Raw genomic sequence first — 12,971 nt, 5'->3', positions numbered from 1 at the left:
GATTTGGTTGTTGGGCGGGAGTTTGGATTTCATTGTTTGGATGGGGGTGGAAGTTGGGATTTTGCTGTTGGGTTGGGATTTGGTTGGGGGTGAAAGTTGGGATTTGGTTGTTGGGATGACAGTTGGGATTTGGTTGTTGGGATGGGGGGTGGGAGTTTGGATTTGGTTGTTGGGATGGGGGTGGGAGTTGGGATTTGGCTGTTGGGGTGGGAGTTGGGATATGGTTGTTGAGGTGGGAGTTGGGATGTAGTTAGGGGAGGAGGGGGTGTGCAGCTGGCGGTGCCAGGATTGGGATACTCAGTGCCAGTGCCAGTGCCAAGGGGCCAGTACCGGTTGTTCGTGCTGGATCCGCCGGGGGCAGCAGAGAGCCGGCCGCAGTGACAGGAAATCCCGCGGCTGCTCTTGGCTTCCTGTTTACGCGGGCCGCTCGGTTCCTGGCCGGAGCAACGGAGTTTCGCACTCGGTGGGTAGCGGGATTATTCACCGGCTCCGCCAACACCCTGACCCGGCCCCCCGGGCACGGCTCGGGCCTCCCCGCCCCGGATCAGCGCTTCGGGCAAAGGAAGAGTGATTCGACTGGCAGGCCGCGGCTTCGGGGCCGAGGCCGGAGCCTGGGCCTAGCCAGCGCTGGGAGCCGGAGCCGCCCGAGGAGCCAGGTACCGGCGGCGTGGCGACATCACCGGGGCCGGGGCTCGAGTAATGAGGCCGATGGCTTTAATACCGAGGCGAGGGGAACGGGATGATCCAGCGGCTCCCGGCCGCGCCTGCCGCCGGGAAAGGCCGCTGGCACTCGGCAGGCGGGTGGGTGGCCATTGTCCCCGGCCCGGGCATCGACACGGCGCTGGCCGGCGGCAGGGGGAGGGGCACGGGGGCAGGTTGATCGGGGGGAGCCGCGCCTGGGGGCTGCAGGCGCCACGATGCTCGGCACTGGGCGCCATGTGCCAGCTCCACCAGGGCAGCAGCCAGTCGGTGTAATCTGAGCCCCCAGTGCCAGTATGTGCCCCACAGCGGCCCGGCTGAACAGTTACCCCCTCGATCCCTGGCAGTTATGAACACAGTTGCCCCTTGATCCCTGGCAGGTCTGTGCGCAGTTGCCCCCTTGATCCCTGGCAGGTCTGCGCGCAGTTGCCCCCTTGATCCCTGGCAGGTCTGCGCGCAGTTGCCCCCTTGATCCCTGGCAGGTCTGCGCGCAGTTGCCCCCTTGATCCCTGGCAGGTCTGCGCGCAGTTGCCCCCTTGATCCCTGGCAGGTCTGCGCGCAGTTGCCCCCTTGATCCCTGGCAGGTCTGCGCGCAGTTGCCCCCTTGATCCCTGGCAGGTCTGCGCGCAGTTGCCCCCTTGATCCCTGGCAGGTCTGCGCGCAGTTGCCCCCTTGATCCCTGGCAGTTATGAACGCAGTTGACCCCTTGATCCCTGGCAGCTATGAACGTTGTTGCCCCTTCCCTTTATTTTGCATTGTACAAATGTTACGTGGGATATTTTACAGCCAATATCTGCAATCCTTATTGGCACTAAGATTTTTTATGTGTAATTGAGAAAAGCACAGAAATCCTACGTTAAATTAGATATACAAAAAGCTCAAGAAAACCCCTCCTGTATTTTTAAAGCTGTAGTTGCAGAGGAAAATAACATACTTAATGTTCTTTGAAGCAAACTTCCATTGTAAAGAATATCACTTTTAGAAAGAAATTTATTTATTATTATGGGGAGGGGTGCAATACATGATCATGTATATTTTGAAATTGAGACCCTGTTTGATCCTTAGCAGGCAGGAACATATTCAAATTATGGCTAGTTTTCTGCCTCTGCATTTGCCTGCCCACAATTCTCCGTCCCATTCATTTCAACAGACAGGAAAGTCGTGAGCTGGCAAATGCAGAAGTGGAAACCCCCCCTTCAGCCTCTGTGTCTGGCAGGCCTCTCTCTGTGTCAGGCTGCCATTTATCAAGAGTGGGGAACAACTTTGTTCCTGCTCCTAATCCCAGTGTTCAATTGCTTGTCAAAAGCCACGGCAAGCACCGTCCCTCTGATTTGTATTTGCAGGCTGGCATCAGCTTCCAGCCGCAGAAAGGTGCAAATTGCCCCTCGGCTCAACTGCAGCTAGCCGAAGCGGGGACCGCTGGTTACCTTATTTGAGTTGGTGTCTTTCAGATGGTTTTCATAAGCTGTTTTTTGACCAGTAAATAATGTAATCATACCTCATTTTATAGCACTGCTGTCTCCTGCTAATTTAATATTTTTTGCACTAAAAAGTTGAATTAAGCAACATATGTCAGAGTCATAAATGCAACGTGGGATGTTAGTGGTTAAAAAAAATGGAATCATCAGATAATTTGAATTAGCTGAATTAAGAGTAGTCTGTGGGAGTTGAATCAACATAAAATCCCATTTAAAATGAAACCTCTTTTTGGCTGCAGAATAAGAAACTTTCACTTCACTTTCCTCCTGTTATAAACCGTAGTGATGTAATACAGGCTTCCTCCCCGTAGAAGGCTGTGCACATTAGATCCTGTTTAATCACTAGGCAGATTGGGTTGGACACTACAAATCACCAGTAATAAAAACTTTCGTACCTAGAACAGTTCAAATGATCTCACTGCCTACAGCTCTAAGTCAAACACAATCTAACTCTCAGAACAACTTTATTGATGTACAAATCAATACCCTAGACTGCATAAACCTGAATCCTGGGAATCTTCTTTGCTGCTAGAATAATTGAGGACAGTAGCGTAGTGGGTATGGTACTGGATGAGCAACCCAGACGATCACTAGTTCAAATCCCACTGTGGAATGACATGGAATGTGAGAAATCTGAGTTTGTGGGCTAGTGTCAGAAAGAAAAATGACCATTCAAGCTGACGGATAGCTGTAGAAACCCAACTGGCTCATTAATATCCTTCAGGGCAGAGAACACCCCCCCTACCTGGTCTGGCCCACGTAATTCTAATCCACAGACTGCTACTCTTCAGACCTGCTGCAGCGGCTGATCGCGGCAACTACAGATGAGCAATAAATGCTCACATCCTGAGATGTTCTGGAAGCGGTTCCAAGAAACAGATTTCAGGTTTTCTCTCTGGATTCAGAATGGCTCTTGTTAACAAGCCAGGAATCAAAGATATTCCAGTGTTGTCAGTAACAGAGGTAAACTTTTCATGCAGCTGACCATTGGCACTTTTTCCTCACTGGAATTTTATCAAGGGGGATGTGAAATTTTCATACGGTGTCCATTTAACTGGAAAAACATGTAGCAGTACAGTTAGATTCTAGAAATTGAGTGATCAATTAAGAGTATCACACAAGTGTTATATTGGCACATTAAAGGGTATTGGGTTAAGAATTTTTCCTATGGCTTATTGGTATCAATACACTATAGGGGAAATTCCACTTATGCCGATAAACTTACCGCTAACACAGCAATGAGTTTGAAATTGCAATCACAATTATACAAGGGAGATTTTTCCCATCATCTTCCATTACTAGGAGATAGTAGGTAAGTTGGTTACTTCTCCCAAAATCCGTGGAAACGAGTAGAGCAGCCGACAGTGCTTGAACTTAGTGGTGCTGATCTGAGTCAATCCTTTCTTTCAAATGCTTAATGCTTCTGACTCGCAAAAGAGCCGACATCCTATTTGCCTCAGTTCACGCTGCACCTGGAGTACAATGCTGCACCAATGTAGCAGCCAGTAGTACTTGGGATGGAGTTTATTCAAACAGGGGCTAGCTGAATCGCTTGCAAAACTGAAGTCTAACTGCCATCAGCCTGCCTACCTTATACTCACCTTATCCATTCCTTATGACATTTTAAAGAACGGAGTCACGTCCTCGCTCATTCTTTACCCATTGAAATCATGTTTAATTCTGAGAGTCGGCCTTCAAGCCCCGAGTCCTGGAACTGGCCTTGTCACTTTTCTCTGAACACTTTTCAAAGCCTCATGGTTCCTTTGAACGCATGGGGCTAAAATTGTGTACAATATTCCAAATATGACCAGTAAGTTAAACGAGGTTGAAATAGCCTGTTTGACTAATAATCAAATGTCTTTGACTTATGGCCCCAGTACTTGATTAGCTTTGGTAACAGCTTCCTTGTTGGATACTTTTTGAATGGTTAGTTATCACAACTTTTTCATGCATGTAAATTACATCCTTTTATTATTTCTTTTCTGTAGATGACATCATATTCGGATGTCAATATAATGAGAGATTCCCCATTAGGAACTAAATAGAATAGTAACAGGTGGATAGCTGGAGTCGGCTGGCACTGCTAGATTGCTCAGCTGCTGCTTCCCTGCTGACATTAGTGCTGTGACGTCATGCCTGTGGTGTTCGTGCTGATGTGTTGAATACCTTTGATCAGTGATTTCACGGTCGACTATTTTTTTCGATAGCCATGTTGACTTATCAATTTAAATCTGATTTGTTGCCCCTAGAATTGTGCATGATATGGCCACACTCAAAGGAGATCTATGCAGCTAAGCGCCTTGGGCAAGCTTGGGATGAGTGAACGAGGCCAGACTGGACTTTAGCCATTGGGAGAACGCACCTTATGTGGCTGAGCTGTGAGATGTTAGTTCGGGATTATGCAAAGTCTTAGCTCTACCCTAGAATGACTGCCAAATAACTTTGTGCTTGCTACAATGGAGCACCTCTTCAATATCTGTAAACTGCATGGTGGGCAAGGTGTTAAAATGCTATGACTGGACTCCTCCCGACATATTGTTCTGTGGGGTAGTAGAATGTGGATTCAGGCTTGTGATACACCACCACCCCCCTGTCCCCTTCCCTCCCAGTAATTTATCAATCTCAAGTACACTGGCAGGTTGAGGTACCCTGGCAGGGGGAGGGGGCACACTTGTGAAATGTTGTAGGTGTAGCAACAGGGCAGCCACTCACCCTTTCATTCGGTGGGGGTGGGGGGGTGATGATCCAGCAACTGAAAGAAAAAGTTAGTTCCCAAACATGCACAGTATCATTACTCACCTGTGAGAGATGTGACAGTTCACCTGGGCCGCCCAGGTGGCTGTGATCTGCTGAAAAATGTCTACATAATGCTCACTACTTTCTAATAACAGTAGCTGAAGAGTCCATTCGATCTGCTATCATTAATATCCTGTACAAAGAAAAGATTGAAATAAGACTGAAAAAACTATGATTTACTGCATATTTCATGTGCAGTTACCAGCTGGTAACTTTCTTTGGTGAGTGAATAGAACACAATAACTTTAAAACAGGTTCATGATTCAAATCGAAGTTAAACTGCAAATCACACGGTCGTGGGCCGGGGGTGAAAAACACAGGATTTACTGAGGAACTTTGCACTGTGACAAACCACTAATCATGCCCAGGTGGTTTCTTCCTCCCACCAGCTATGCAAAAGGAAACCCATCCATCATGTGCTCCTGTTAAGTATCCATCAACCTACTCAAAATCAGTTCCTCTGTGTGTGTGTCTCTCTCTATCCCTTCTTCCCTGACCGTTCCACCGTCTGTCTCTCTCTTCCTCCACACCTTCTTCATTCTGGCTCTCTTCCCTAACTTTTTTTTTCTCTTTCCCCCTGCCCCCCATCTCTCTATCTTAATTCTCCCTTTCCCATTAGCTGCTCTGATTTCTTTCTACTGCTGTAAGGGGCCTTTTGAACATACTATGTGGTGAGCAAGGAAGCAATCCCCTTCCCAAAGGGTGTTATACCTCTATTGTGACTTTGTGTCGCACATTGTTGGTTCTGGTTTGCGCTCCCTCCAGTGATTTCTAGTCGTGTTCGACAGTTTTGTGCAAAAATGCAATAAAAAGTTTTTTTAAAGAAAAAAGCTAAATTGAATATTTTGTTTTTAACAGATAAGACAGACTAGTGTTCTTTGCTTGGTGTGGAATCGGTGAGAGACAGGGATCACGTCCATTGTTTCAACCAGTTCATCTCGGGAAGCAATTATTTTCCAATGTGAGTCCATTCAACATGACTGAGTGTTGGGAGGAGCACCCAGCCGCCCCGCCCCTGGTGGAGAACTGCATTCCCCAAAGCACTGAGCGCTCCCTTGAGTTTGCCATTGTGTTCCCGGCCGACGCAGCCCTTCAGCAGCATCAGCCCGTGTCGGCCGAGAGCTCCCAAAAATGCAACATGTGCGGCCAGACGATCACGCAGCTGTCGGAGCTCCAGCAGCACCCGTGCTTTGTTAACATGAACCGCTTCTACCAGTGCGCCCAGTGCCAGAAGACCTTCAGCCAGTCCGCCGACCTCTTGCAGCACCAGTGTGGCCAGGTGGAGGAGAAGCCCTTCATCTGCCACGTCTGCAAAATGGGCTTCTCCCAGCTGCTGGCGCTGGTCCAGCACCAGAGCGTCCACAACGAGAACAACCCCTTCAAGTGCACCATCTGTGGCGAGAACTTCCAGCAGTCGTCGGAGCTCTTCCTGCACCAGCGGGTTCACATCGAGGAGCAGCCCTTCGAGTGCACCGTCTGCAAGAAGAAGTTCAAGGACTCGTCGGAGCTGGTGGCCCACCAGCAGTTCCATGCACCCGAGAAGCCCTTCAAGTGCAACGTGTGCCAGAAGGGCTTCAAGAAGTCGTCTCAGCTGGTGCGCCACCAGTACATCCACGGCGAGAAGCCCTTCAAGTGCTTGGCCTGCGAGAAGGCCTTCCGCCATGCCTCCGAGCTGCAGCGGCACCAGCGGGTGCACACCGGCGAGCGGCCCTTCAAGTGCGCCCAGTGCGACAAGACCTTCAGCCAGTCCTCGCACCTGGCGCACCACCAACGCATCCACTCGGGCGAGCGACCCTACGACTGCAGCGTCTGCCACAAGAGCTTCAAGCACCGCTCGCACCTGGTGCGCCACATGTGCGTGCACGCCGGCGAGGACATGTTCAAGTGCGTCATCTGCCACGCGGGCTTCAAGCAGCCCGGGGAGCTGCTGCAGCACCAGTGCACGACGGAGGGCGAGCGGCCCTACAAGTGTGGCCAATGCGCCAAGACCTTCAAGCGCTCCTCCTACCTCCAGCACCACCAGCGCGTCCACTCGGGGGAGAGGCCCTTCAAGTGCACCACCTGCCAGATGAGCTTCAAGCAGCTCTACGCCCTGGTGCGGCATCAGCGCACCCACACCGGAGACAAACCCTACAAATGCACAGTGTGCGACAAGGGCTTCAGTGAATCCTCGCACCTTCTGTACCACCAGCACATTCACACTGGCGAGAGCCTCTTCCAGTGCACAGGGTGCCAGAAGGGCTTCAAAGACTCAGCGGAGCTCTTGCGGCACCGCTGCGCCCGCGTGGAGGGCAAGCCCTTCAAGTGCACCGTCTGCCAGAAGGCCTACAAGCGGGTCTCGGCCCTGCAGCTCCACGAGGCAACCCACGTCGAAGAGCGGCCGCTCAAGTGCAACGCCTGCGAGCGGCGCTTCGCATGCTCCTCCGAGCTGGTGGAGCACCAGTGCCGGCCCGCTAAGGAGAAGCCCCTGAAGTGCAGCGACTGCGAGAAGCGGTTCAAGTACTCGTCGGACCTGGAGCGGCATCGACGCGTTCACACGGGGGACAAACCTTTTAAGTGCATCACTTGTGACAAGGGCTTTAAGCAGAAGGAGCACCTGATAAAGCACCAGAATGTCCACGCCAGAGAGAATCAGTGTAAGTGCACATGGTGCGGGGAGAGGTTTACAGAGCTGAGCTATCTGCAGGAGCACTGCCTTCAACACACAGCGGAAAACTCCTATGAAAGTTCTGCTTGTGGACAGTGATTTTTTAAAATTTTGTTTTGAAAGCCTGATCTTGGCTAAACTTGTACAAACTGTGGCACAGATAGATTTGTACGAGTTGACAGGCAGCACTAGCCCTTAGGGCAGGGTTGTCCAAGCTTCATGGGCCATATGGGTTACATACCATGGAGCCTTAAAGCCCCCCGCCCCCCCCCCCCATCCCCCATAAAGTTTCAATCCATGTTCCCATCAATTCGCTGATACCAACAGATCTTGGTATTCTGATTTAGGATTTATCCACCTATAAAGTTCCCCAACCTCCAGACCCACAAACGTAAAATGGAACAAACCAGCAAGAACGATATGTAGGTAAAATAGAACTGAGTTGTCTGGGCCTCACAGGACAGATTGCCAGGGCTTGGGGGATGCATATGGCCCACAGACCGGAATTTGGATACCTCTGCCTTGGGAGGGTTCCTGTCCTACATTTACAGACCACTTCCAGTGAGCTGTAAGCCCATAGTTTAGTGATCTGGATTCTTCAGTCACCTCTACCTGTGCCCTGCTGAAATTGTTCAGGCTGTTAGCTGAGATTAGTGCCTCAGTGCACTGTTTATTTGTGTGAGTGGCATCGCCAGAGAGCAAATTCCCTCTCCCCTGTGCCCACCACAGCTTTGCAGGTGATGTTCCAAGATGATGCAAATGTGCTTGTGTGACCTGCACTTATGTGGCATTGCCCCCTCCCCCTGTCACCAGATCATACCGCTATCCACAGTGACCAGGTAAGGAGTCAGAGGAAATTGTTTTTGGCAACACGGATCCAAAAAGTGAGTGTGACCAACTTTGTTGTAATAAAGCTCTAATGTGGAAAGAAACATTTGTGTGTTTTGAGATCACGGAGCTGTGGGAGTCTATTTTAGCATTATCGTTTTCCTACAGTGGCGGCAGTGCTGTTTTTATGCGCTGCAAAGTTTGAAAAGCCTTTGCCTGCATGTGTCTGGTCGTAATGGTTCAGAAATACTTCATTTTCCCCCCTACTCTTTCACCCTCACTGGTACCCTTGACTATGGGCCGTAACTGTGCTCAGTCCTAATCCCGTGATCGCCCTACCCATCATTCTAAATCACTGCCGAATACAGCGATCCACTTTCCTGGTGGAAAGTTGATTTATCGCAACTCTTGTTTCAGTGAAGAGAAAATGAAAGAAATAGGATGTAAAAGGTAATATATTTTGTAGTACAGCCCGATCCTGCTAACCACCCAAGTACTTTGCTTACTTTCTCCTTTCCATTCTCTGACTGCCCTGCCCTGTGGACCAATCCCAGGGGCTTGGAGGTCGACACAGCATCGTTCCCCCAGATGCTTACCAATATAACTCTGCTGGTGGCTGCCAGGAGGTGCGTGAATGTGACTCGGGGGGGATTTTTTTCTCCTGTCGGCAAGTCCATGGACTTTGCGCACCCCCACAGCAAACAGCAGCGAGTGACTTAACAGAATACTATAAATATATAATCTACATTTCCATGGCATGGCGTAGCTCCAGCGTCCTATACCTTCGTGCCATCTGGGATCTTGATTGCTATTAGCTGCCCCTAAGACAAGATTTGTAAATCATCTCACAGCCTAGTTAATAGTTCACAAACAAAAACAGTAGGAAATGCTGAACTGAAACATTTTTTTGGAAAGGGATTAGATTCTTAAACTATACAATTGTCTGTAGATGAAAATTGCCTGCAGACTGAGTGTTTTATTATATTGAAACCCAAAAATTAAATGGGGAACTTCTGTTTGGATCAGGGTTTTGCATTGATATTTGAATCAGGAACTCCTCCTGATGTGACATAGTTTTGTTACATTGATTTCTGTACTGAGGAGGCAGCTGTATCTGTGACCCATTGGTAGCCTGTAAAAGGTTATCCACCCACAGACCTGCAATTACTAAGAATTGTGAATTATTTTCAGAATTCTGTGGCAAATGTGTAATTAAAAATAGACTTTAATTTATGTATTTTAAAGCAGCATGAAAACCAGGCCTGCATTTTCAGTGCTGCGACCTGTTAGAACGCTAGTGCTCTTTTTTTATTTTTGGTTTTATCTGCATCAGTGACTGACAGGAAGATGGTTTTGTGTGTTAGTCCTTTTTATTTTAAAAAGCACTACTTTTAACAAGAATGTTTGATATAAATGTCCTCATTTCATGTGTGGAAAGGGAAACCACGAGCAGTGTTTTTTATGGGTCTTTTGCCATTTCAACGTCTACAGTCTTAATATAGAAAGGATGGGCGTGAAGATATGGACACAGCAGAGCTCGCGTGACCAGCCTCCTTTGAAAATGAACCTGCACCGCGGAAGGTTGAGCAAGAAGTCAGCCAAACACGACCAGTCTAAACCTTAAATGACTGCAGTCTTTAAAAAGGTGGACTTTTGATGAGAAGAGTGGTATGTTTTTGCCAGTTGAACCAAGGGTGTTGTCGTTCTGTGTCATCTCCATTTTGTAAGCACTAACAGTTTGCTAATGCAGACGCTAAAAATGAAAAGCAGATTAATAAAAAAAATTGAGTAGAATTAATATACTGTTTTATCAAAATAGTCCTAAAGCTGCCTATAGGATATCTTCACGGTTACCAGTGTTTTTTTAGGAAATGTAAAAGAGCTGTCTTTCCTGCTGCTGCGCATGGCTAATTGCAGAAGATAGGATTGTAGTTAATCTACATCCTTGCTGAGTGTAAAGAGAGTGTCTGATCGTAAGCCATTGAATAGGGAACTGATTACTCTCATCAGTGGGACCTACATAACTCTTAGCGTGTTAACTCTTTATTCAGTTGGCTTACCATTCAATATTCTCGTATCACAGGTGTGATGTGTTTTTAAAAAAAGTGTCACAGAAGAAAGTTTTTATTTTATTACAAATCAATTTTATTTTGTCTGGGCTACCGTAAACACAAGATGACAAGTCATTTACTTTCAGGGTTCAGATGACACCATAAACCCCGCAAGTAGTTTATTGATGTAATCCGATCCCAGAAAATGAATTGCAGCCTTCATACTCTTGCCACCTGTAATTTTTTTTAATATACATAGTCTTAATAAAGTTAAATCAATGCTAATGAAAGTTAACTACTGCTGACTGATGTGATTAATGCAGAATAAACATTTGATTTACAGGAGGGTATAATGGAACAACTTTGCAGTTCTCTAGTAGAATTATAAGGGAATTAAAAGCACATTCTGTGTTATTGGTGTCTGCAACAGCTGTGGAGATATATTATTTTAAGTGGACAGCATCAGATATGAACCATATCATGCTTTTTAATAATATTTCTGCCAGAACTATAATTAGCATCAGCTTTTAATGGTCCTAAATTAACAGGGACATAAAGTCCACCTCTTCCTGTAGACTCTCTTCCTGTAAATCCTCAACAGTTGCTTATTGGTGTTACTGTCACACTGATCCCTTATTACCCCAAATCTTTCTCTCCACTCCTATTTGTAATGGTATTTCCTCTGGCTTCTCTTCAGATGTAAACTATTAGCCAGTCTCAATGTGAATAAATCCATCCCCCCCCCCCCCAGTTCCTAATTTAGCGATTTTCATTTAGTTTTCATGTTGTTCAGTTTGCAAAAATGACAATTTTGACGAATGGGCTTGACTCTAACTGTACCTGGCCTACATAATGCACTGTTACACGTGACATATTCCCATCAAATATCGTCTGGATTTCTTTTACTGGCTTGTGTATACGACTTTTTATTTTAATCCGTTTCGGTCTCAATTATTTCTCTACCGGCAGGAAGCACTAGTTGAGGAAATTCAAATAATTGAGAATGTAAATTTGAAATAACTGCTTCGCCAATACATTCAGAAGTTTGGACGTTTTCTCTCGGGTTTTTACAGGCAGAGGAAAAACGAAGAGGTGACTCCTGCCATTCACATCTCTTAGGCAGATCTCGTTTGAGGAGTTCAACACACTGGCTAGTCCTGTTGTATCCTCATACTGACGTTTCCCATCCCCTACTGGACTTCCAGAATTCACTCACTTCTTTTGTGCTCCTGCTCACTACCCTAGCACATTTGATTTGGGAAAATTATATCAGCATTTCTTCAACCTGCCAGCATTGACAAACCCAACAGTGTAATAGCCACCGTTTTGTTTTATTTTCTACGTCACAGATCCCTCCTTACATACTTGAAGTCTGTGAAGTCACCTGAACAGGGAAAGAACCATGCCAATTAAAAATAAATCCAATATACTCGATCAGTGGATATGTGACACAAAGTTGTGTTTTTAGAGCATGTTACAATTTTTGATAGCTGCATGCAGTCTGTTACAAGAAAAGCCACAGTTTTATTTTGATAGACAAAGCACCTCCACTGTGATGACAGAACTACAGCACACAAGTACAACTTTGGGAGGTTGCAAGCAAAACTGAAAGACGTTCTTTCAAGCTGAGTACATAAATGAACTACATACTAAAACCAACCTATGTGAATGGCCTGAGAAGCTGATCAAATATGTTCTCAGCACAAAAATAAGATAGCACTAGAGATAGAGCAAAAGAGCTACAGAAAAAATTAGGACAATTATGCAACTGTTCAAACACATGGCAAATAAAATTTAACTGAAATGTTGTTTCACACATTTTGAAAAATAGATATAATATAGCCAGAACAAGCCCATACAAGTCGACAAAAGGTTATGCTATGACTTTACAATACCCTGGTCAGACCCTAGCTGGGGTAGTGGGTTCAGTTTTGGTCACCAAGCCACATAAGCGATCAACTTGCATTGGTATGGGTACATCGAACAAATAAGAGTAACAAAGATAAATTGAAGAACTTTAAAGCTTTACAGTCCACAAGGAAGTGGAGAGTGGGGGAGAAGAGAGGGCTCATTTAAGTGTAGAAAATATTAAATGGGATATTTAAGGTAACCCAGAATTATATTTCAAAATATCAAGAAATTAAATGGAAATGTGAAAATTAAATTTAGAACACACAGGAAAAATCTAATCATCCACAGTTCTACTAAGTAATTGGAATATACCAAGCAAGAAACAAAGACCATGCATTTATTTAAAATACATTTGGATGTCATGATGAGAAAATGAATCTAATCTGGAGGGATAAGTTTCATTCAGACTAGCAGTCTTATGCTCAAATTCCCTTCCCCACTTAGTGTACTAGAGATGTAGAATAGGCTTATGCGAATAGTTAGAAAGAGAAAAAAACTTGCTGTTATATAACGTCCTCAGGACATCCCAAAATGCTTCACAACCAATGAATTTCTTTGAAG

General features: G+C 46.3%; 1 protein-coding gene across 6 annotated transcripts; it reads left to right on the top strand.

Annotated features, from left to right (window-relative positions):
- Window positions 1–353: 353 nt before the first annotated feature.
- LOC147116312 (uncharacterized) lies at window positions 354–11,404 on the top strand. 6 transcript variants are annotated; one of them, XM_085991173.1, is made up of 4 exons: window positions 354–463; window positions 5,832–7,609; window positions 8,434–8,459; window positions 9,940–11,404. In XM_085991173.1, the coding sequence occupies exons 2-4, from the start codon at window positions 5,950–5,952 to the stop codon at window positions 9,943–9,945; spliced, it is 1,692 nt and encodes a 563-aa protein (XP_085847299.1). In that variant the 5' UTR covers window positions 354–463; window positions 5,832–5,949; the 3' UTR covers window positions 9,946–11,404. The 6 variants fall into 6 exon arrangements, with proteins under 6 accessions (XP_085847299.1, XP_085847296.1, XP_085847298.1 ...); XM_085991170.1 differs by having other exon boundaries at window positions 8,434–8,504; XM_085991172.1 differs by having other exon boundaries at window positions 8,350–8,459.
- The last annotated feature ends 1,567 nt before the right edge of the window (window positions 11,405–12,971 follow it).

Source organism: Somniosus microcephalus, chromosome 6 (genome assembly GCF_052327205.1).
Source record: "Somniosus microcephalus isolate GS21.2 chromosome 6, FLI_Smic_1.0, whole genome shotgun sequence".
NCBI classification, from domain to species: Eukaryota; Metazoa; Chordata; class Chondrichthyes; order Squaliformes; family Somniosidae; genus Somniosus; species Somniosus microcephalus.
This window is presented reverse-complemented; position numbering and strand designations above follow the sequence as displayed.

Coding starts and splice junctions, on each gene's coding strand:
- LOC147116312 (XM_085991169.1), top strand. CDS start 5,950: ATGACTGAGTGTTGGGAGGAGCACCCAGCCGCCCCGCCCCTGGTGGAG.